This window comes from Crocuta crocuta, unplaced genomic scaffold (genome assembly GCF_008692635.1).
Source record: "Crocuta crocuta isolate KB4526 unplaced genomic scaffold, BGI_CrCroc_1.0 scaffold147, whole genome shotgun sequence".
Classification (NCBI taxonomy): Eukaryota; Metazoa; Chordata; class Mammalia; order Carnivora; family Hyaenidae; genus Crocuta; species Crocuta crocuta.
In genome coordinates this window covers 1,302,578-1,328,409 of record NW_027532594.1, presented here as the reverse complement: position 1 = coordinate 1,328,409, position 25,832 = coordinate 1,302,578, and the positions used below count along the sequence as shown (strand labels likewise).

The window sequence follows — 25,832 nt, the reverse complement described above, 5'->3', positions numbered from 1 at the left end:
TTTTTTTTTTTTTAGTGTTTTTTATTTATTTCTGAGAGAGAGAGACAGCATAGCAGGGGATGGTCAGAGAGAGAGGGAAACACAGAATCTGAGACAGGCTCAGGATCTGAGCTAGCTGTCAGCACAGAGCCTGACACGGGGCTCGAATCCATAAACCGGGAGATCATGACCTGAGCCGAAGTCAGATATTTAACCAACTGAGCCACCCAGGCACCCCGGAATCCTTTAAGTTAATCTTAACACTTAGCTATTTTTTCAGTGTTAAGAGATTTTTATCTAGTGCCTTGGGAACTTTGGAGCAGCTGAAGAAGGTAGTTATGGTTATTGAAGCCATGTGAACATGGGGAAGACAATTTAAACTTCCTGAATCTTGATAATGGTCTTCTTTTGTGAATAGTAAGCTGTGACTATTAACACTTACACAGAATTATAATTGGGAAAATTTGGAAACTAAGAAAGACTGAGAAACTTTTAACTTTAAAATCTTTTATTTTGGGTTGTAACATTTGACATTATCAAATTGAGAATAGTGAGACTATTTCAAGATACTATTAAATTTCAAGATACTATTTCAAGATACTATTAAAGAACTTAATTTAGTAATGCTTTCCTGTCATATTTGTATCTTACATTGTTACATGGATCTTAAATTTTTAAAAATTGTCCAGCAAGTTTGAGATTATGTATTATAGCTTTGAAATAGAACTTAAAATGTTTTGAAAATTATGTATGATTTTCATTATTATGAAATGAAGCAGTATTTCACACTGGCGAGATCCGCTGTGTCCATAGTCATTGACTCATTTTTCAGTAATAGTTGATATACATGGTGTTTTATATATATTTATATTTTTTGGTGCTTTGTATCTTAGCTAATTTTTTAAGTGCATCCACTTTAATCTAGCTATTCCTTTTTAAAAAAATACTTATTTTTTAATTTATATTTAAGTTAGTTAGCATATAGTGCAGCAATAATTTCAGGAGTAGATTCCTTAATGCCCCTTACTCATCCCCTGTCCCACAGCCCTCCGTTCTCCATATTCAAGAGTCACCCATGTTTTGGACCCCTCTCTGTTTTATATTAATTTTGCTTCCCTTCCCTTAGGTTCATTTGTTCTGTATTCTAAAGTCCTCATATGAGTGAAGTCATATGATATTTGTCTTTCTCTAATTAGGCTTAGCAAAGACCCTCTAGTTCCATCTACATAGTTGCAAATGGCAAGCTTTCATTCTTTCTGATTTAGCTTAATGTTTTTGCATCATTATCATTTAGGAATATAAAAAGCATCATAGATAAAGCTTGAAATGGTTTATTTTTAATTTTAAAAATTTATTTTAATCCTTTTTATCTGTGGCTGCTACCACAGTTAGAAATTAAAGTTATTTTCACAGTACTCTTTTGTTGCTGAGGCATGAACTTTGTGAACAGCTCTTCAAAGGAACACCTCTCTAGGTAAAAATATCTTGAGGTTGGGATTTAGTTTTAACACATGTGTGAATGAAGAAAGAAAAGAAGAAAAAGAGAAAAGTAAAGAAAGGCCTAAGATGACTTACTACTACTTTTTTCCCCTCATTCTCTTTTAATTTTTGTTGTGTTCCTTTATTGAAACTCTTTCTAGAACTTTCATTTTTACACAAATCTGGGGTTTAAAAATTATTTCTGGATTACTCAAAACTTGCCTTTAATTTTTGCATATTGTCAGTGTTTAAAAATAGGATTACTGGAGTGCTTGAGTGGCTTAGTCAGTAAACATCTAACTCATGATCTCAGCTCAGGTCCTGAGCTCAGGGTTGTGAGTTTGAACCTCTCTTTGGGCTCCATGCTGGGTGTGGAGCCTATATTAAAAAAAAGAAAAAAAAAAAAAAGAAGAAGAAGAAAAGAAAAAAGTAGGATTGTTGCTGCTTCAGCCTCAGTGCTCTCATCTGTGTGAGCAGCAGGTATCATTTCTTGCCTTGGGCTTCATCTCTATTCAGTGTGTGCTGATTTTCTGGGTTTCAGCCCTTTTCATTTAGAGGCCAATTATTCCTTTTGCCTTTTGTTTCAAGAAGTTTTATATTACCACCTGTTCTTTCTATTTTGGATATTCATTTCGTGACGTAAAGCTAAAAGTTTTGCTGACATAAAAATTTTTTTTTCATCCTTTACAGCAGGTTTAATGTTTTGCTCATGAGGAGAATTAAGACATTTTCGGTGCAGGTATCATGTCAGTGTTTATGGCAGCTGGTGCCTCTTGCCCTTCCTTTGAAGCAGCTCAGGGATCCTGAATCTTGCAGCTGCTATGCCTAGCCATGGAAAAGCCCTCTTTGTGGGGGAGAGGGGTGATTATTTCAACCTGAGAGAGTATAATCAATTTCTCACTTTGCCGGCTTGTTGATGTAGTATGTACTAACTAAATGTTTGTGGAATGAAGGAACTAGGTTTTTGTTGGTGATAGTGGGGGCTCTTTGCTTTATTTTGTTTTGTTTTCTGCTTTTTGGTTTAATGTTTAATTGAAGATTTGGGGCTAGTTGAATTATTTGCAAATCTAGTAAGTCAAATATTCTCAAAAAGAGAGTGTTCTGTAAACCTGAAGAAAAGCTGAACATATAGCAGAGGAACTTGTTAGAAAATAATGGTAAAGAATTTCCTGGAAGAACACATTATTTAAACATTTCCTAAACTTCCAAATATAGTTGTGTAATCTTTTTCCATAAAGTAAGATTTTAGTATTTAAAAGTAACATTTCTTTTGGTTGAAATATTGTAAGTCTTGAAATATTGTGGGTCTCTCTGAAACGCATGGTCTAGTTTGTAGCATTCTGTGATCCTATGAGAAACAGAAAGATTAACTCCTACATTTATTTGCAGAAAGAGAGTTTATCATTCTCAATAGTAATATTTAAAATGGTATAGCTTTTCCGCGCCACTCTCCTCCCCCCTCCCCCCACTTCTTTGCCAGTGTGGCTCTTTCCCACACTGTCGTCAGGGCTCCCAGCTCCTGCTAAGCTAGTGCCTCCATCGTCTCTCTCCAGCTGCCGTCACGATTATCTACCCGGACCTCATCAATCATGATGAGATGTTCTCTGACATCTTCAAGATCTGGAAGATCACAGATGGGTTGTGCCTGGAGGTGGAGGGGAATGTGGTCAGTAGGACTGAGGGTAACATTGGTGGCTCATTCATTGGTGGAGATGCCTCCACTGAGGGTCCCTTGTATAAAGGTACCAAAAGCACAGTAATCGCTGGTGTTGATGTTGTCATGAACCATCACTTGCAGGAAACCACCATCATAAAAGAAGCCTACAAGAAGTACATCAGAGATTACAATAAAATCAATCCATGGCAAACTTGAAGAGCAGAGGACAGAAAGAGTAAAACTTTTTATAACAGGGCCTGCAAAATGAATCAGGCATATACTTCCTAATTTCAAAAACGACCAGTTCTTTATTGGTGAAAACATGAATCCAGATGGCACAGTTGCTGTGATGGACTACCGCGATGGTGGTGTGACCCTATATATGTCCTTTAAAGATGGTTTAGAAATGGAAACATGTTAAGTAAGGAGTTTGGCTGTTACTTTGGATGTATCCCTGTTGTCATAACTGGCGGCTCCTCATCCACACAACACCAGGACTTAGAACAATGGGACTGACATCGTCTTGAGCTCTTCAGTGATTCTGACCTTGATTTATTTGGAGTGGAGTCATGTTTTTAAGAAAAACAAAACAAAACAAAACATGTAGATTATCTGAAAATGAAATGCATTTAGACTCATTTGAGAGAATGGCCTTTTCGTTTAATACATGTTTAAATCCACTCTGTGTAGTGTCCTGGAGAAGCTAGAGCCTGGTTGTAGACTGCTGCTAGAAAGCATGAGACTGCCTGCAGATAAGTCTAAAGTGAGAACTACTTCTGGGACTGCAGTATAAAAAACAGGAATCCAAAGCCTTAATTCTGAGTTCAAGTAAAGGGAAAGACCATGCTCATAACTGTGCCAGTATTTGCAGTGGATTCCTTATACAGCTCTTCACCTACAAACTGAAGTAGTGAACTCTGGAAGAGATTATCCAAAGAATAAAAAGAGATTAATATAGTTGGAAGCAAAAACAAAACAAAACAATAGTGTAGGAATAAAGGAGCATTTAACTGCTATCCTTCTCTCCCAGCCTGACTGTTAATTTTTACTTGAGTTAAAAATGTTTTAGCAGGTCTTTTTCCTCCCAGTTTTATTGATGTATAATTGACGTATAACCTTGTGTAAACTCAAGGTGTATAATTTGACAATTTGATACACGTATACATTACCATGATAAGGTCAGTTAACACTTCCTTCACTTACCTTATTAGCATTTTCTTGTTGTTATGGTGACCACATTAAAGCTTTACTTTCATAGTAACTTTTAATTTATAGTACAATATTGAAAACTAGACATGATGTTGTATATTAGATCCCTGGTAGCATATGTTTTGAGAGTAGTTGAGCATTTATATTTCTGTTGGTTAAAAATTACTAGCTTTAGGGATGATGTATATATTTAATCTTCTTGAGTACTTAGTCCTGTTGTAGCATTTGTGATTACATAATATTTTAAGAAAATTTCATTTGCTCTTAATTTTCAAAAGACATTTCATTACTTAAAAGGAATATTTTAGATAGTGTGGAAAGGGATGCCTGGGTGGCTCAGTCATTTAAGCGTCGGACTTCAGCTCAGGTCATGATCTCACAGTTCGTGGGTTTGAATCCCGCATCGGGCTCTGTGCTGACAGCTTAGAGCCTAGAGCCTGTTTCGGATTCCGTGTCTCCCTCTCTCTCCCCTGCTCATGCTGTCTCTCTCTCTCTCTCTCAAAAATAAATAAAACATTAAATATTTTTTAAAAAATAAAATAGTGTAGAAAAAGAAACAGTTTATTCCCTCCCTTTTTCTTTTTCAAGCTGTTGATCTTTACTTGGATTTAAGGATTTGCTAGTCAGTTTTGATAGTTACTAGTCATTAGAGATGGATTTTGTGTCTGTGTGTGAAAGTGTATGTATGTATGTGCCTATATATAAATATTATGTCAAATTTTTAAATTTTTTACCATAAATTTTTTAAATTCTATGAATTACACGTAAAGAAAAGAGCACAATAAAGCTTTCCTTTTAAGTTTACTTATTTCTTTTAGTAATCTCTACACTCAGCTTGGGGCTCAAACTTACAACCCTGAGGTAAAGAGTCATATCTTCTACCGGCTGGTAAAGAGTCATATCTTCTACCAGCTAAGCCAGGCAGGCACCCTAGAACCAAGCTGTGTTTTAGGCTTTTTAGGACTTATCATTTTTTTTAATTGAAAAAATACTTGCAGTTGAAAGTTGTTAACACATGAATATAGTAAAGGTTGGGGGATTGTATATTTAAAAGTAACATATGCTATTAGAACTAAATATTTGAAAATTTTTAAAAGAGGAAAGATTGCTTATACATTTTTTGTTAGATTTTAGTTTTACTTTCTTACTCCAGTGAATAAATAAATGCAAATTAAATTTTTGCTACAAATGAAGAAATTGCTATGTGGCATTAATATGTTTTGTTACTTACCCTTAGGAACTGTTATCGCATTAACTTGGGATAATAGGAGTATCTAGAGTGAATTTTCTCTTTTGTAATATTTACTTGTGTGAGTTTTTTATCCTGGAGTTTAAGAATGGTGTTTAAAAAGCCCTTCTGTTTTTCTCCTAGCCTCTTGAATTGCTTTGGCACTCATTAGATGAATGGCTAGTTTTAATAGCTACAGAATTGATGAAAAACAAGAAGGATTCAACGGACATCACTTCTATTTTGCTGAAACAAAAAGGCCAAGATCAAGATGGTACTACCATTCCTCCATTTGAACCTCCAGGACCTGGGAGCTATGAAAATCTATCCACTGGCACAGGGGAATCTAAACCAGATGCTCTTGGAGGGAAACAGGAAGCCAGTGCAGACTGTCAGGATGTTATTTCTATGACAGCTAACCGGCTAAGTGCTGTCATTCAAGCTTTTTACATGTGCTGTTCTTGTCAGATGCCCCCAGGGTAAGAAGGTTTCTGCTTATTATTTCCTTTTCTGATAGATGAAGAAAAGCTATGATTTTTTGTATAATTTCAGTAACAAACAATAATTTGTTGATTTTTGGTTCTGTTTTGATCTTGTTTTAGGACTCTCATTGTACTAATCTATATACTAATTGGTATAAAATATTTGAGTTTTAAGCATTATATTAGTGATTAACTTGTAGAATGGTGAATGTCACTTTGTGCAGGATTACTTAATTTTGTATTCAAAATGTATAGAGCAGAGATGTTTAAAATTTCAAGGTTTTCAAAAAATCACAGTTCATATCCTCTGTTGAAAAGTTCTATATATTTTTTCATCTTATAAATTGATGAGGCATGCCTAGTTTTCCAAACAAAGATCTTTTTTCTTCTTTTGCTAGAAACCAGTCCAATTCTATGTATAGTTACCAGATTTGCTGTATCACCAATTTCTGTCCATGTGTTCTGATGTTTTTTTATCCCCAACAGAATGACTTCACCCCGTTTCATTGAATTTGTCTGCAAACATGATGAAGTTTTAAAGTGCTTTGTTAATAGGTAAGTCTTCCTTGGATTCATAGACTGCCCTTGTAGACTTTTCTTTCTTTGCTTACAGTGTTTATCTCAACAGAAATAATATTTTTTTCTGTTACTATTCAAAAAATGCTCAGTGAGAAGTAAAAATTTAGTAGGTGTGAATTAATATTTTTCTTTTGTTTCAGTATCTGTATATCTGAATTTGCATTTGCTACTCATCCTACTTGTCCATTTAAACAAAGTATATTTTTCTTTTAGAAATCCCAAAATTATATTTGACCACTTTCACTTCCTCCTTGAATGTCCAGAGTTGATGTCAAGATTCATGCATATCATAAAAGCACAGGTAGAGGTTTCTCTTCATCTTGTTGTTAGTCTGTCTAATGAAAGTTAATTTTTTAATTTGAATACTTTTTAGTTGAATACTTTTTAGTGAAGTAATTATTACACTTGAGACCTCTTGTTAGAAGAGGAGTGAAGTTACCTTATTCTTTACTTTAGTATGTGGAATTACATTAATATGTTAAATTAGTATGAGGGACTTTTTTTTTTTTTTATCTTCAGGAAGTATATACTGAGTGTCCATTGTGTGCAAAAGCTTGTGCAAAGACAACAGAACACATTGCCGTATTTCCTAAAATGAGTTTCATGGAGTATTAGTCCTGTAAGGCTGATTGTCCTTGAGAAAAGGATTTTACCCTCAGATATGTTTGGAAAATATAATATGCCCTGTTGGAGATTTATAAAGCATATCAGCAGCTTGTTGAAAGGCTTTGAGAAACCCTGTGGTAAAAATAATGACTTATCTTTCTTAATCCTCCAAATTTTTTGACCTGAGATCCTTTCCCCCACCTAGGTTCATTTCACATATCTCATGTTTTATGAAACATGCTAGGGAGAAACTTGTTTTGCTGCTTACTAGCTATGTAATTTTGGGCACGTTTCTAACCTCCTTGTGCTTTGGCTAATATCCTTTGTGATTTTGAGATACACCAACTTCAAAAACTATTGTGAAGAATAAATTTTAAATAATAACTGGTATATATGTTCGATAAATGGCATTTATGTAGAGATAGAAAGTATGTGTCCTTTCTCCAAAATGATCTTAATTCAGTCTAGCAGGAGAGGTAATAAATGTATCTATAAAATAGTAATTACATTGTTATCTGACTGCTTAGGACTTCTTCTGCCTGCTGTAGTCAAGGAAACTTTTAAAAGAGGAGGTGGATTTTTATGCTGGACTTTGAAAAACTTTGCAAAATTTTGCTAGGAGTAAATTGGGTAGAAGAACATTCTAGTCAAGATATGGGCTAGGGCTTGTAGATGAACAAGTGTATAAAATTATAATGGTTGAAGCAGAAATTTTGTGTAGGTCAAGAGTGAGATGTAATTCTAGAAAGGGTCACAGTGTGTTAAGCCTTGATTGCCAGATGGAAGAATCTTTGTTTTATAGGCTGTCAGAAGCCCCTAATAACTTTTCATTCAGGAGAATGATATGATCCTAGAAAAATTTTAAGAAATAATTTTTCAGAAGTGTAGGACAGACTGAAAACAGTGCTTTTGTTAATAGTCATAAGGTAGATATTACCAATGTTTTTAAATGTTTTTAGGGACACTTGCCCTTTCAGAAATTAAAGCTAAGAACTAATTCTTATAAAATTATACACATGTATATAAGTATCCTGATATCTGTTAAAAATGATAATGTAGAAGAGAAGATAGTAATAATAACATTTCTTGAATGCTAACTTTAGGTCAGTTACCATGTATTTGCTTTTGTTGGGTTATTTTCATAGCAGGCATGTAAGATCGGTACTCTTGAACTGAAGAGATTATGTAACTTGTTTAAATGATTCAGCTACCAAGCAGGAGAACCAGGATTTAAGGGTCTGTCTGGTTTTTAAATTCATTTTCTTTTTTTTTTTTTTTTACAAATAGTTTTTTGTAAAATTAGTTTCCACATAACACTCAGTGCTCATCCCCAAAGTGCCCTCCTCCATGCCCATCCCCCCCTCCCCCCCACATCCATCAGTCCTCAGTTTTTGTCAGCATTCAAGAGTCTCTCATGGTTTGCCTCTCTCCGTTTCCCCCACCATTTCCGCCCTTCTTCTCCCCCTTGTTCCTCCGTCAAGTTCCTCCTAATCCTCCTATACGTGCAAACATATGATATTTGTCCTTCTCTGCCTGACTTATTTCGCTGAGCATAACACCCTCAAGGTCATTTTCTTAATCTAAACTGTGACTGCATTCTAGGGCAAATGATATTATAGGTATAAGAAGCTTTTAGTTTTTGAAAGAGATAGTTTGCTATTATTATTATGTCTGCTTTTCATGGTTTTTTTCCTCTTCCCTTCCTGAATAATTTAGTCAAAAGCATCTGCATTAAGCGGTCCAGTTTTTTTTTTTACCCACAGAGGAGGTTTTGTCACTTGACCAGAGTGAGGAAGGTGTTCATATGTTAATGGTGACCTAGTGTGTGGTTTTGGAGTATGGGTGTGGTAAGGAGGCTGTCTTTATAGAAGAGGGGCTCAGCATGGAGTATGTGGGTTGGAAGAGCATATGGAGGATGTCCAATGTGGAGGGTAGTGACAGTTGCTCAGAGTAGACTGACAGAGCCTGAGTTGGGTAGAAGACGGCATCCATGCAGTAAAGTGTCCATGTCAGTGACAGGAGATTGGTTATATACAGGGTGGGACAGTTCATCAGCCAAGAAAGATACTTCATATGGGAGCCTGGTTTCTCAGCATTGGAGAGATGAGTTACAAAATGGAGAATAGAATGAACCATATGCTGTTGGATTGGAATTGAAGATATCAGTGTGAACTTAACAGTTTTCAGTGTAGATAGATAGATACAGCAAACCTGGCACCCAGTTCTTGGCCTCTAAACACCATTCTCAATTAACCAGCGCTCTTTGGAGAAATGAATTATTTCAGGGTTGAGTCAGGGAAAGTACAAGATGAGTCTGGAACCTCTTACTATGCAAGAAAGTTGTTAAAAAAGTGATAGGCTTATGTCAGAATGACACAGAACTAACTTGAATGGACTCCACTGGCCAAAGCTAAACAGTGCAAACATCTGAATAAATAATGATGGCAAAATATAAATGAAATTAGAACCCCTAAGTCTATCCTGAAAAAATTGATGAATAAATGGGAAGTTTGATGAAGGGTGGGGCATGTTGACAATCTCAAAGTACTTATTCAAACAATGCTTAAGAATTACAGAGATAAAAACTATAGTGAGAAAACTTGGCAGTGATCAAAACAGACATATCAGTGTGCCAGCTGATAGGATGCACTGAGAAGAACCTGGCATTACTTTGATATTCTTCCCAAAGCTATCCAGCCTGAATTTAATCTTGAGAACGTCAGACTAACTCCAGTGGAGGGACGTTCTCCAAAATAACTGACCTGCAGTTTTTGAAAGTATCAGTCAAGGTCGTGAAAATTAAGAACACACTGAAGAACTGCACCAGAGTTAGAGACATGACAACTAAATTCAATTCATGAGTCCTGATGCCATAAAGGACATTATTAGGAAACTGGTAAAACTTGAAATGGGGTCTAAGGATTAGCTATTGTAATGTACCAGGGTTAATCTTTGATTTTGCTGGTTGTTATCTGGTTATGTAGGAGGATTCTTTATTTCTACAGGAAATACAACACCAAAGTATTTAAGGATGATTAGATATTATGTTGGCAGCTTACTCTCATATAAGGGACAAAATACTTGTACTCTGCTGTACTGTACAGAAATTTTCTGTTAAGTTGGAGGCAGTTCACAGAAAACTTGGAGGCAAAAAGGGTTTAAGGAAAAAAAAAGCAATTACCTGGGGTAAGAGATTGAATTCTTACTCTATTGGTGACTTTCAGGTGGGCTGTAGTTAAAGGGAGAGATGTTTTGTATTGCTGTACAAATGCTATTAAGAGGGGCCTGTAATCAGTCTTGTTTTGTGAATTATTTTATGGAAGTGCAGGTATTCAGAAAGTTTATATACAAAAACATGCCCTTTGGCTTTGTAGGTGTATATAAATTTGTTTGGATGTTTTCATTGTCCAGATATAGCTTTTGAAGCTATATGTAGCTTTTGAAGATAACATTTTGTACATTTTGATGTTCCATTTGAATTACTTTAAAAAATACCATTTGCTTTTATTTCTTGGTTCACATTTTATAGATAAAGGATATGGTTTAATATCTTACAATGGAGGGAATACATTTTCTGTCATGTTAAATAATTTTAACATTATTCCAAATGATAAGAACAATACCTATTTATTGAGCAGTCTGGGTCTTGAGTATTTCCCCTAGTTACTTAACTAACCTGTTAGTGCTTCACATTACTCTTCTGTGAAATGGGGATGATAAGAGTCCCTTTTTCTCTTAGTGTTGTGAGGATTACATGTGAAAATGCATGTAAAGTACTTAACACAGTACCTGTTCATATCCATAAGTGTTTTAATAGTTGATAGCTGATTAATGATTGTAGTTATGATTATTAGGATCTGTATTTGCATTATTTCATTTAATCCTCATAGTTGGCCCTTGAAATATTTTCCCTATTTTACAGGCAGGAAAACTGAAATTCTGAGAAGTTTAGTAATTTCCATAAGGTCACAAACTTAGTAGTGACAGCAGGATTCCAAACCACATGTACCAAACTTGAAAGCCCATACATAAATAACATTTATGTTATTTTCTTTTTTTTCTTTTTACTGTTTTTTTTTCTTTTTAATGTTTTTTCTTTTACCAGAGTTTTAAAAATAATCATTAAATCTGAAAGTATTTTCTGGTGTATTAAAATTTATACACCCAGTAATTTTATAATGATAACAATGCTTTATTCAAATGGAAAAACTATTAGAAGTAAGAACAAAATTATACATTTAACTTTATTTTAATTATTTTTAATGTATGCATATATATCAATTAATTAATTTTTTCCAAGTTTTTATATAAATTCCATTTAGTTAACTTATAGTGTAATATTGTTTTCAGGAGTAGAATTTAGTGATTCATCCTTAACATATGACACCCAGTGCTCATCACAAGTGCACTCCTTATTTACCATCACCCATCTAGCTCAACTCCTGCCCACCTCCCCTTTATCAACCTGTTTGTTCTCTATAGTTAAGAGTCTCTTATGGTTAGCTTCCCTCTCTTTTTTTCCCCCCTTACCCTATGTTAATCTGTCTCGTTTTTTAAGTTGCACAAATGAGTGAAATCATATGGTATTTGTCTTTCTCTGATGCACTTGATTCACTTAGCATAATACCCTCTAGCTCCATCTGCGTCATTGCAAATGGTAAGATTTCATTCTTTTTGATCATTAAGTAATATTCCATTGTGTATATATACCATATCTTCTTTATCCATTCATCTGTCAATGGACATTTGGCCTCTTTCTATAATTTGGCTATCGTTGATAGTGGTGCTATAAATATCAGCGTGTATGTGTCCCTTTGAATCAGTATTTTTGTATCCTTTGGGTAAATAATAGTACAATTGCTAATTCATTGGGTAGCTGTATTTTTAACTTTTTGAGGAACTTCCATACTGTTTTCCAAAGTGGCTGCACCAGTTTGCTTTCCCACCAGCAGTGTAACAGGGTTTCACTTTCTCTGCATCCTCACCATCACCTATTTTTTCCTATATTGTTAATTTTAGCCATTCTGACAGTTGTGAGGGGGTATCTCATTGTAGTTTTGATTTTTATTTCCCTGATGAGAATTTCTGATGATGTTGAGTATCTTCTCAGGTGTCTGTTAGCCATTTGTTGTCTTTGGAAAAATGTCTGTTCATGTCTTCTGCCCATTTCATTTTTTTTTTTTTTTTTTAGGCTTCATACCTAGCTCAGAGCCTAGAGTGGGGATTGAACTCAACCATGAGATCAAGAGTTTGACACTTAACTGAGCACCCTTCAGGCACAGGCACTCCTCTTCTGCCTGTTTCTTAAGTGGGTTATTTGGTTTTTTGGGGGTGTTGAGTTTGATAAACTCTTTATAGACTTTGGATACCAACCCTTTATCAGATATGTCATTTGCAAATATATTCTCCCATTCCAGCAGTTGCCTTTCACTTTTGTTGATTGTTTTCTTCACTATGCAGAGGCTTTTTAACTTGATGAAGTCCTAGTAGTTCATTTTTGCTTTGCCTTTGTTTCCCTTGCCTCTTGTGATGTGTCTGGTAAGAAGTTGCTACAGCCAAGGTCAAAGAGGCTGCTGCCTGTGTTCTCTTCTAGGATTTTGATGGTTTCCTGTCTCATATTTAGGTCTTTCTTCCATTTTGGGTTTATTTTCGTGTGTGGTGTCAGAAAGTGGTACAGGTTCATTCTTCTGCTTGTTGCTGTCCAGTTTTTGCAACACCACTTGTTGAAGAGATAGTCTTTTTCCCATTGTATATTCTTTCTTGCTATGTCAATGATGAGTTAACCATATAATTGTGGGTCCATTTCTGTGTTTTCCATTTTGTTCCATTAATCTATGTGTCTGTTTCTGTGCCAGTATCATACTGTCTTGATGACTACAGTTTTGTAATAAAGCCTGAAGCTTGGAATTGTAATACTTCCAGCTTTGCTTTTCTTTTTTCAGGGTTGCTTTGGCTATTCAGGGTCTTTTCTGGTTCATACAACTTTTAGGATTGTTTGTCCTAGCTCTGTGAAAAATACTGGTGGTGTTTTGATAGGAATTACATTAAATGTGTAGATTACTTTGGGGAGAGTAGACATTTTAACTATATTTGTTCTTCCAATCCATGAGCATGGGAATGTTTTTCCATTCTGTGTCATCTTCAGTTTCTTTCTTAAGTATTCTGTGACTATTGTTATAAATTCTTGTTGAGTTATGTTGCTTATATCTGTTTTGAGCAGTTCTTTAACTGTCACTCCTTCCTGGAATTTCTTTAGAGCAGAGTTCTTCCATTTTGTCATTTTGGCTAGCTTTCTGTCTCTTGTTAATTTTAGAAGCTTGTTATGTGCTCTGCACCTGCAAGTACTGCTGTATTAAAGAAGGCTCATTGACTGTCTAGGGCCTGTCTATTCAGGAAGTGTTCTTTTAATGGTGTCTCTTGGTCTCTTTTGTTGAGACCTTGGTTATTTTATTTCCCTACTCGTAGTGGTATTTGGGGCTCTCCACCATGTGTACTTTGGCTTGTTTCTTGAGGTAGCCCTGGAAAGGAAAACAGACAGACAAACACATAGGGAACAAAGCCATACAAATGCACAGACAAATCCAACAAACAAACAAACCGAAAGAGAAAAAGAAAAAAAAAAAAAGAAAACCCACAAGACAAAGGACGGTCTAAAAGCATAAAACCAGAATTCCCAGCTACAAGTAAAGAGCAGGGTATATGCAGTGTTGATGGAAGAACATATACAAAGAGAGAAATGACAGGGGCAGGGAGAAAGCAAAATTGGACAGTGACCAGGCAGAGACTAAGAGGCTTAATTCAGAGAGAGAAAGAGGAGAATATGGTAGGAGACGAGGAGAAAGAAACTAAGATAATATTATCCAAAGAAACTATATAGTCTGATTACTCGAGAGAGAGAGAGAGATAGAAAGGTAGTGGTGGAGGTGTAGAATATACATCTAGAGAATGGATTAAATGTGACTGTTTAAGCAAACCAGTGACCAGAATGCCCATTCCAGCAGGGGGGAGGGATACGAATGAGACAAGGGAAAATATATGTGAATAGAAAGAATTGATCTAGAATTAATCACAGTAGTGCATCCATGTTGGTCTTGCCCTGGGCTCTGGTAAAAACACAAAAACAAAAAAACCCAGCTCTCTAGCGGGGATGGTCATTGTTTGTTGTAGGCAGATCTGGCCTCCACTGCTGTGTTGCGGAGCCGCTCCCTGAGGTCCCACCTTGGTGGTGTGGAGAGAAAAATGGTGGTGCCCCAGTCCCTTCTCGAACCAAACCTTGCAGATTACTCTTTTGGATCAGATCTTCCTGTGCCTCAGGTGTAGCCAAGGTGGGCCGTGTTCTATGTCCCAAGCCCCGCCTCGTTTCCAGGTCTTAGTCCGTGCTTTATTGATACTGTCTGAAATCTAATCCCGCAGGCCTGGGCCCTTCCCAGCGGGGGATAGAGCCAGGAGAACAGCAGAGCTGTTTCAGGCCAGCAGCTTCCCAGCCAGGGATCCCGCTGGGAAAGCAGCGGAGCAGTTTCTCCTGGTGCTGTCAGGGACTGAGGCACCTAGCCCAAAGTCAGTGCCACAGCTAGAAATAGGATCACTCTCTGAACGCCCTGTGGTTAGGGATGGGCTGTTAGGATTGTCTCCTTCCCAGGCCGAGGTTTTTCTCTTCTCCAGGGATAGTTCTATGAGCAGTGTCTGCGGCTCTCTCTCTTCCCATTGACTCTCCGCAGCTCCCCACGAAGGGGATTCCGTTCGTGGAGAAGGAAGACACAGAATCCGAAACAGGCTCTAGGTCCTCGTGTTTCCAGGTCCTGGCCCATTTTTATCTTCCCTAGTTTGCATTCACGCACCTTCTTAGAGGATTCTGTCTCTTTTCCTCCAAGACTCCCGTGGTTCAGTGTCCTGTGGCTTCAGGCCTTCTCTGTTTGAGAGATGGGGGCCAGCGAAATGTACAGAGCTCCCTACTTCTCCGCCATCTTCTTTCTTAAGTAGTCTATCGTTTTCAGAGTACAGATCTTTTACCTCTTTGGTTAGATTTATTTCTAGGCATTATATAGTTTTTGGTGCAATGTAAGTGGGATCAATTCCTTTATTTATCTTTCTGTTGTTTCATTTCTGATGTATAGAAATGCAGTAGATTTCTGTATGTTGACTTTGTATCCTGCAACTTTGCCAAAATCATGTATCAGTTCTAGTGATTTTTGGTTGATTCTTTTGGGTTTTTTACATAGAATATCATGTCATCTGTAAATAGTGAAAATTTGACTTCTTCCTTGCCAACTTGGATGCCTTTTATTTCTTTTTGTTACTGAATCCTGAGGCAAGGACTTCCAGTACTATGTTTAATAACAGTGATGACAGTGGATATCCCTGTCTTTTTCCTGATCTTAAGGGAAAAGCTCTCAGTTTTCCCCTATCAAGGATGATATTATCTGTCAGTCGTTTGTGTGTGGCCTCTATGATGTTGACATATTTTCCCTCTATCCCTACTTGGTTGAGAGTTTTTATCAAGAATGGATGCTGTAATTTGTCAAATGCTTTTTCTGCATCTATTGAGAATATCATACGGTTCTTTTTTAAAAAAAATTTTTTTTAATGTTTTATTTATTTCTGAGAGAGAGACAGTGTGAGCAGGCCAGGGTCAGAGAGAAAGGGAGACACAGAATCCGAAACAGGCACTACGCTCTGAGCTAGCTTTCAGCACATAGCCCAACGTGGGGCTGGAACCCACGAACCGTGAGATCATGACCTGAGCTGAAGTCAGACACTTAACTGACTGAGCCACCCAGGCACTCTGAGAATATCATGTGGTTCTTATCCTTTATTTTATTAATGTGGTGTTTATGTTGATTGATTTGGGAATATTGAACCACCCTTACAGCCCAGGAATAAATCCCAATTGGTCATGGTGAATAATTCTTTTAATGCGGTGTTGAATTCGATTTGCTAGTATGTTGAGAATTTTTGCATCCAAGTTCATCAGGAATATTGGCCTGTAGTTCTCCTTTTAAGTGGGGTCTTTGGTTTTGGAATCAAGGTAATGTTGGCCTTGGAGAATGAGTTTGTAATGAAGGTTTTCTTTCCATTTCTATTTTTTGGAACAGTTTGGGAAGAATAAAGACTTTATTAAGTCTTTAAATTTTGGTAGAATTCCCCTGGGAAGCCATTTGGCCCTGCACTTCTGTTTGCTGGGAGAGTTTTGATTACTGATTGAATTATTTTGCTGGTTATGGGTCTGTTCAAATTTTCTATTTCTTCCTGTTTCAGTTTTGGTAGTTCATATGTTTCCAGGAAATTATCCATTTCTTCCAGATTGCCCAGTTGATTGGCATAAAATTTTTTATAATATTCTCTTATAATTGTTTGTATTTCTGTGGTGTTGGTTGTGATCTCTCCTCTTTCATTTGTGATTTAATCTATTTGGGTCCTTTCTCTTTTCTTTTTGCTAATACTGTCTAGGGGTTTATTAATTTCATTAATTCTTTCAAAGAATCAGCTCAGCTCATAGTTTAATTGATCTGTTCTGTGTTTTGTTGTTGGTGTTGTTTGTATATCAGTTATTTCTGCTCTAATCTTTATTATTTTCCTTATTCTGTTGGCTTTAGGCTTTATTTCCTATTCCTTTTCTAAGGTTAGGTTGTGTATTTGAGACTTTACTTGCTTCTTGAGGTAGATCTGTATTGCTGTATACTTCCCTCTTATGCCACTTTTGCTGCATCCCAAAGGTTTTGGAGTGTTGTATTTTCATTTGCTTCCATGTAGTTTAAAAATTTTTTTTTAATTTCCTGGTTTCCCATTTATTCTTTAGTAGGATATTCTTTAACTTCATGTCCATGTATTTGTGGTCTTTCCAAGTTTTTTTTTTTTAATGATTGACTTCAAACTTCATAGTGTTGTGGTCTGAAAATATGCATGGTACGATCTCAATCTTTTTGTATTTGTTGAAGCTTGATTTTTTACCCAGTATGTGATATATTCTGGAGAATGTTCCGTGCGTACTCAGAAAGAATGTGTATTCTGTTACTTTAGGAAGAAATATTCTGAATATATCTATTAAGTCCATCTGGTCCAGTGATCATTCAAAGCCATTGTTTCCTTGTTGATTTTCTGTTTATGTGATCTGTCCATTGCTGTAAGTGGGTGTTAAAGTCCCCTTATATTGTTGTATTGTTATCAATGAGTTTCTTTATGTTTGTTATTGATTTGTATATTTGGGTGCTCTCATGTTAGAGACATAAATACTTATAATTGTTTTATGTTCTTGTTGGTTGGACCACTTAATTATGATATAATGCCCTTCTTCATCTCTTACAGCACTTAATTTAAAATCTAGTTTGATGTAACTATAGCTACTGTGGCTTTTTTTTGACATCCATTAGGATGGTAAATGGTCTCCATCCCCTCACTTTAAATCTGAAGGTGCCTTTAGATCTCAAATGAGTCTTTTGTAGGCAACATGTAGATGAGTCTTTTTTTTTTAATCCATTCTGATACCCTGTGTCTTTTTATTGGAGCATTTAATCCCATTACATTCAGAGATATTATTGATAGCTATGAATTTAGTGCTATTGTATTACCTATAAAGTCAGTGTTTCTGGAAATTTTGTCTGTTCCCTTCTAGTCTTTGTTGCTTTTGGTCTTTCCTAGTCAAAGAGTCCCATTTAATATTTCTTGCAGGGCTTGTTTAGTGGTCATGAACTTATTTTACTATTTGTTTGTCTGGAGAGTTCTTTATTTCTCCTTCTATTCTAAATGACAGCCTTGCTGGATAAAGTATTCTTGGCTTCATGTTTCCCAATAAGCACATTGAATATATCACGCTACTCCTTTCTAACCTGACAAGTTTATGTGGAGAGATCTGCTGCTAACCTTATTTGTCTTCCCTTGTCGGTTAGGGATTTCCTTTCCCTTGCTGCTTTCAGGATTCTTTCCTTATCTCTGTATTTTGCAGATTTTACTAGGATATAGCTTGGTGTTGGCCTGCTTTTGTTTATTTTAATGGGTGTTCTCTGTGCCTCCTGGATTTGGATATCTGTTTCCTTCCTCAGTTTAGGGAAGCTTTCAGCTATAATAGCCTAAATGACTCACTGCTCCTTTTCCACTCTATTCTTCAGTGAGTCCTATGATATGAATGTTGTTATACTTTATGGAGTCTCTGAGTACTCTAAGTATATATTCATGATCCAATATTTTTCTTTCTCTTTTCAACTCCATTATTGTCTACAATTTTATCTTCAGTATCATGTGTTCCTATGCTTTGTCCATTCTTGTGGTCATTATAAGTCTGTTAGTTTTGCATCTCAGTTACAGCATTTTTTAATTTCAGCCTGACTAGTTTTTAGGTTTTTTAACTGTGGTAAGGATATCTTTGGTTTCTTCTTTGCTTTTCTCAATCCCAGCTATATCCTTATGATTGTTTTAAAATCTGGTTCAGGCATATTACGTTATTTTTGATTAGCTCCCTGGCTATGACCTTTTTTGTTCTTTTGGGATGAATTCCTTCCTCTTGGCATTTTGTCTAGGACTCTGTCTTCTGTGTATTAGGAAAACCTGTTATGTTTCCTGCTCTTGAGAGTAATGGCTATATTAAGAAGAGGTCATATACTGTCCAGAGCCTGACACTTCAGGAAGTATTTATGGTGTATGCTGTGTGCACTCTGCTATTGTGTTTTGACTCCTCTTTCCCTGAGGTTGATCCTTTGCAGAATTTCTCCCTGCCTGCAATGGGGAGTGTTTGGACCTTGTCCACTGTGTGGTGAGTTTTATCTAGATGTGGTTTGATCTGCATTATAGAAGGGGCTAGATCCTGTTTCTCCTAGAGCTGCAGCTTTGCAGCACTCTATGGTCAGTAGACTAGGTGGGCATGGGAGGTTTGTGCTGGTTTTCTGGCTCACTGTTGCTCTGATTCTCAGGCACACTTTCCTTAGTAAAAAGCACCTGCAGTGTGCCTGGGTGGCTCAGTCAGTTGAGCATTGACTCTTGATTTTGGCTTAGGTCATGATCTCACGGTTTGCGGGATTGAGCCCTGCATCTGACTCTGTGCTGGCAGCGTGGAGCCTGCTTGAGATTTTCTCTGTGTCCCTCCCCCACGTGTGTGCTCTCTTTTGCGCACGCTATCTCTCGCACCCACACGCTCTCTCTGTCTCAAAATAATTAAGTAAAACGTTAAGGAAAAAAAAAAAAACACCTGCAGATTGCAGGGGGCACAGAACTTGGTGCAAGCAGCTCAAGCCTCCACTGTGGGTTCTGTGCTGTTCACTGAAATTTGATGGACGGGAGTAAACATAAGGTCAGCTGGCTCTCCTTCCCCACCCCCCCATGGGGGAGTTCGCACCTGTTGCTGTTCTGGAAGCCCTAATGGAAGAGCGAACAATCTCTTCTCTTTTGTTGTAGGTTCCCTCAGATCCCTGCCTTCACCCTGTCCATGTCCAAACCATCTGCTCACCTGACAGCCCTGTGCTCCTGTGTTTTATCTTAGGTGTGCCAGCTGGATTTCAAAACTCCAAATTTTAGGGACCCAGTGTGCCAAGGAACTGCTCTGATCCTCTTGGGCAGAGTCTTGCTACACTGTGGCTGGTGCCATTTGGTCCCAGAAGGGTAGTTGCCCAACAGCACAGGGGCTTGGAGTTTATGGTGAAGTACAGCAAAAAGCCATGGCCCTCAGCAGGCATCTCTGCTCCTATGCTAATGAACGGGGTAGCTCAGTGTTGCCCACTGGCTCATTTGTCCTCCTCTTCAAAATGCATTCCAACAAGGGGAACTGTCTCTCCCAACGCCACCCAGGGGATCCTCAAACCACACTCTGCTCCCACACTGAGGGCCTCTGCCCTACTTTCCACAAGAACTCCTCGGTACTCGCCAGGCTCCATCCAGTGATAGTGGGGACTTCTAAAACTTCAGACTTTGAACTTGGCTACTTGTAAAAACTTAGCATTATTAGCTCCTCTTGTTTTCTCTGTCACTGGTTTTGGGGAAGTGCTCTGCATGTGTGCTCTATTTCTCTCTTCTCTCCCTGATCAAGGCTCCTTCCCCTCTGCAGCACTGGTGATTGTTTTCTCCCCGAAATCACATCTCCACACCTCCTACGTTCCATGATGTGGCTTCTTTTCTCCCTCTAGTTGTGCAGTTTGTTCTTTCAGTCCTCAGATCTATTTCCTTCATGTTCAGAATGATTTGCTATTTAGCTAGCTGTATTTGAGTAACGAGGCAAGCATAAGGTCATCTTACTACTCTGCCATCTTAACTCCCTTTATTTTTTTTAAGTTTACTTATTCACATAATCTCTACACCTAATGTGGGGCTCAACCTCATGACCCTCAGATCAGGAGTCATACGTTCCTCCGACTAAGCCAGCCAAGTGCCTTTGTACATTTAACTTTGAAAAATAATCTGCTCTTTCTTACTGAAAGAGAGACATTAAAAAGCAGAATTTGGGGTGACTTGGTGGCTCAGTCAGTTAAGTATCCAACTCTTGATTTTGGCTCAGGTCATGATATGGTTTATGAGTTTGATCCCCCCATCATGCTCTGCACTGACAGCATGGAATTCTGCTTAGAATTCTCTCTCTGCCCCTCCCCTATGCACTTACATGCCCTTGCACTCTCTCTTTCTCAAAATAAATAAATAAAGTTTTTTAAAATAAAATAAATAAATAAAAGGCAGAAGTTAATCTTTCACTGGTTATCTTCATGACAACAGTATTTTTACTAAGAATTAATAAAAAGTGATGTTTAAGCTTTTTGAGGTAAAACTAATTCTTAGTTTAGCTCAGATGAAGAAACTTACCGGTGTCCTATAAATTTCCTGAAAGATAACCTCTTTGAGGTCTTGTATATTGATTATATTTATTTCCTAAAACTCTTGGTTTTGTGGTATTTTACCACTTTGTCCTCCTTTGTTGTTTTTTTTTTTTTTTTTACAAATAGTTTATTGTCAAATTACTTTGTCCTCCTTTGACTTTCTAGCTGTGTGCCAAGCAGATTCTCAGTTCTGACCTGTGATCATAAACTCCATTATAGGTGTTTGTTCCCTATACCTTTATTCTCTTGAACAAAGGACGTTACCTTGCGTCCAGCTTCAGCTTTCTTCGTGATTTTCTTTCCAGTGCTTTAGCCGTGGTACTTTAGAGTATTTATTTCCAGGCTCTTATTAGTTACATCCCAAGTAACCTGAAATTCAGAATATGTAAAACCTCATTCATTATCTCTCCACCTCTGCTTCCTAAGAGTTAAAGGGTAGATTGTGAGAGGATGGTTTTCTAAGCTGTTTCTATCAAGTTCTGTCTCTAGAGATTTTCTCTTACTTTTTCATCTTTATTCAAAGGAGTAATGTCTCATTTCCTTTTTGTTCCTCTTTCATCCCATGACCCACAATTATCACCCGATACTTAATATTTTAACTGTTGCCTAGATGGTCTGGTGCAACTCACATTTTAATTACCACATTCACGATGTTATTCCTCTGAGCAAATACCCACAGTGGTCTCTGTATCCTTCACCTGATTCTCATGATCCATTCAGTATGTCATTGATGTACTTGTGCAAACTTACTTCCTTCATTATGTGCAGGAATAGAACTCTGGTTATGCCAGTTACCTTCACTTCATCTTCCAGGGAGACACTGTTTCTCCTTCTGCCCCTTTCTCCTTGACTCTCTTAGTCTGGTGTGCTCTGTTTCTCTTTGCTTGAGTAAATCTCACCAAGCCTTGTATTCCGGTTCAAACTATGACCTCATGAAAGCTTTGTACTCTCCTCATCTTCACAGTCTTTAAATTCTTAGTGCACTGTAATCTTCACTTCATGATTCAGAACTTGTTATTATATGTGTATTGTTTATTTTATGTTAGTCTTACCTCTTTTAACTGTATTGTTTTTGACAATGAAATTGAGATTTTTAAAGCTCCTGTGTTCCCTGCAGTGTTGGCACTTTAGTAGGATGCCTACTATTATATGTCACTTGCAGTTTGCTTCTCTGGCAAACTTCTCTGGTAGAGATTTCTTTACTGTTCAAGAGATCTTACTTTTCAGTTTTTAGGGTAGAAGAAGGGAAGGAAAGGGTAACAGTTCCTTTTTAGTTGCCATATATATTCTGTTGTGTGTTACTCTCAGCTTATCAATAATCAGTGTTGTGGCTGGACCAGCCTTTGTGGTTCTGAATGATACCTTCAACCATAACCATCAGGAGACCTTGAAAATATAAAAGTTTATTACTTACAGGGCTTGGAAATTACTCAGTATACCTGGGGCCATGCAGTGAGGTAGAGAAAGAAAGAGCATAAGCAAACACTCCTGAACCTAGGGGCTGGGATGGGGTTTAGGGTTTTGAGGGCTCATTCTGTATTGGTGAATTTAAAACGTAAGAGAAGGAATTTAAAGCACAGGAAGAGAAAAAACAAGTGGCTCAAATGGTTAGTTATTGAAATTAACCAAGATCTCTAAAACAAAGGAACCTCAGTGTGAGGAGATAGCCTGGCTCTTTATCTAGTTCTGTGGCTTGCAGTGTGTCCCATACCCCTCACCCCTCCACCTCGATATCCCTCTTCAGATAACCCATCTTTGAAGTGGCTGCCACAGCAATCAAAGTTTAAGTCAGGCACTTGCATTATGAAAAGGCAAACACCCCAAACAAGTGTCAGTGTTCATAGTAAACTCTGAGGCCTCAGAGTCAATGGTGAGGACCTTAACTGGGTAGAAGATATGCTTAAAGTCTTTTGTAGGGCATGTGTAAAACCCAGTACACATCTAAATAGAATTGTAATAGCTAAACTTAATAATTCTACAGGCAGTAGTCTGAAATCCAGTCTGTACCCATTGTCCCAAATTTGAAAGTTCCAGCTATGAAAATAGGTCAGTTAAATAGTCATATCTCATTTCAGGAGGTGGTTTTGCAAGTGGATTCCCAAAGTTAGGCAAAAAATCAGGTATTTAATAAGAGATATTTCTTTGGAAATAAGGAAAAATAAAGTCTAATGGTTGGAGCAAATTATAAACCAAATCTGAATCCGAAGGGCAGGATTCCTAGATGTTAGGGTCAAAGCAGCTTTGCAGTTTGAATTTTTCTGATGGTGCCATCAGGTATTCAGGCACACTCTGTATAGCCCACACAGCAGCAGACACGAAGATTGTCTGTATGAGGTTGTAATGATTTTCTGAAGTTTATATCAAGTTGTTCCATTCTAGCTCTTATTGCTTTGGGAAAAAGGCAACGTTAGTTCTCAATGATTCTAAGTTGGAAGGGTGGGAGAAAAATTGGACATGTTAGTTTCGAGAGTTGTAGCCAAATACTGGAAGAAACTAGAAGAATTCATGATCCATTTCAGTTTACAGGTAAAAAACCAAAACCTCAAGGACAATTAACAGAACTAAAATCTGATATCTGGAAAGGTATGTTACTGAAACATGACTTGTTCTCTCTACAGTCATCCCCATTTCTATCAGAGGTCAGGAAATAAAATAAGTCCAGTCTCTTTAAACTTGGCCTGGTTATTTATGTAAGTGCAGTGTGAATAGTGATTGACTATGATTGACCATATAGACTCTTTTAATTCAGCTTGGCTGAACTTTTCAGGTTCCTGGACCTGCCAGGAAGTGACCTTCCTCACTCACCTGGTAAGGCTGCTGGGAACCCTATAAGTAAGGCACCAGACTGATTTTCTCCAGGGGCCTTATTGGTTCCCCAAAGTCCAAATCAACCTTAATTTTTTAAATCTACCTGGTCTTATCTGAATCTATTCATGTCTTTTTCAACTATGACATTCCATTCAAAGCCTTAGTAATGTAACCAGTGTTTCCAGTTGTGTCCTGGTACAAGGAGAAAAGATTTGTAAGTGAACATATGCAAATAACCATACTGCTGTGAAAATGTACTCACTGAGAGTTTCCAATTTCTGGAGGGATCAGATGGGGGATAAAGTGTTTTGCCTTTGTTCACAAAGGTATATATTTTACCAAATCGCTGTAACTCATAGCTAGCTTAAGAGAAAAAGTTTCCTTCAGTCTGGAAAACAAAAGATTAAAGAACCAGCAATGTTACAAACACAACTCGTAAAAAATTATAATCATTCTCTTCAGTTCATTCAGCCCTAGTGATTCTTGGTCTTGATCTTTTTTTTAGCAGTTTTATGAATTTAGTTTTTCCTTAGAGTTCTGTCATTTCTTACTCAGTTCATTGGTACGACCTGAAAGTTATCAGAAACCTGGGCTTGTCAGATTCCTTTCCAGGAAATCTTGAAGATGAAGCATTTGTGCAAAAGCATCAGAATGAAACAGTAACTTCTATAAATGATAAAAGACTTAAGAATGCTCATATTTAAAGCTCTGATAAGAGTTATAACACAGCAAACAAGGAAACTTGGCTATTTCTGTGCCACACGTTTTAAGATGATAACTGGAATGATGACTGATAACATTTCATATCAGATTTTTAGGAATTTCATAGAATTGCTGGAACACTTACATTAATAGCATATATCCCTACAAGGATATCCATAAGGAGGGTTTAGTGTTATTCTTATTTGATAATGCTTCTCATGTAATTTAACATATCAAATAAGCCTAATTAATTCATCATCTCTCTTTTTATCAGGAGAGTAAACAGATCATCTGAGATGTTCTAAGGGTTCCCTAGGAAATCCCAGTTATTTCCAGGTCTAAAAGACATTATTTAGAATTTGATTTGGGGAACTCTGTCAAAAATATCAAAAGGTTTTGGACACTTGACTAAATAGGATCACAGATGATTATGAGATAATACTTTATTACCTACTTAAGTGACAAAAGGTTTTATTTTATTTTTAAATTAATTTTAAGTGTTGTTTTTTTTTTTTAATTTATTTTTGAGAGAGAGCACGAACAGGGGAGGGGCAGAGAGAGAGGGAAACACAGAATCTGAAGAAAGCTCCAAGCTCTGAGCTGTCAGCACAGAGCCTTATGCCGGGTTTGAAGCTATGAACCATGGGATTATGACCTGAGCTGAGGTACGGAAGCTTAACGCCACAGTGACAAAAGATTTTAAAGGCAAATACAGAAGATTACATAGTTGTAAGCAAAATTCAGCTCTTTTAATGTTGAAAAGACTCAGTTTGCTTAAGTAATCAAAGACCTAAGACAGCATGAAGCACAGGTTAATTATTTTGATAGAACACAAACTCTTTGCTTTCTAGCTAGATTACTTGAAAGGTAAGACAAAATCTTTCATAGCCTGTGATCAAGAGCTGACCAGTATTCCCAAGAAAACGTTGTCCTTTTAGCAGATGAAAGAAATTATATAAGCATAGTATTGATTTTAAAGTTTACTATTTTATTTTATTATTTTATTATTTTTTAAACAATTTTTAAATGTTTTTATTTATTTCTAAGAAAGAGAGAAAGAGAGAGAGAGTGAGCAAGGGAGGGTCAGAGAGAGAGGGAGACACAGAATCTGAAACAGGCTCCAGGCTCTGAGCTGCCTGTTGGCACAGAGCATGATCCGGGGCTCAAATCCACGAACTGGGAGATCATGACCTAAGTGGAAGTTGGACACTTAACCGACTGAGCTGCCCAGATGCCCCTAAAGCTTACTATTTTAAAAACACCCTTTATAATAACAATAATTCAGTTTTAGCCAACTTGACCCCACAAGGTAAAAT

The 25,832-nt window shown here is 37.1% G+C and overlaps 1 protein-coding gene and 1 pseudogene across 3 annotated transcripts in view; both read left to right on the top strand.

Moving 5' to 3' along the window:
- HACE1 (HECT domain and ankyrin repeat containing E3 ubiquitin protein ligase 1) overlaps positions 1–25,832 on the top strand; it is a 119,322-nt gene that overhangs the window by 53,908 nt on the left and 39,582 nt on the right. For all 3 annotated transcript variants that reach the window (XM_077780007.1, XM_077780008.1, XM_077780006.1), the window contains 3 exons: positions 5,697–6,031; positions 6,521–6,589; positions 6,827–6,914. In XM_077780007.1, the coding sequence (XP_077636133.1) occupies positions 5,697–6,031; positions 6,521–6,589; positions 6,827–6,914 (492 nt within the window). The remainder of the gene's footprint in view (positions 1–5,696; positions 6,032–6,520; positions 6,590–6,826; positions 6,915–25,832) is intronic.
- Positions 1,413–3,536, top strand: LOC144244620 (translationally-controlled tumor protein-like; annotated as a pseudogene).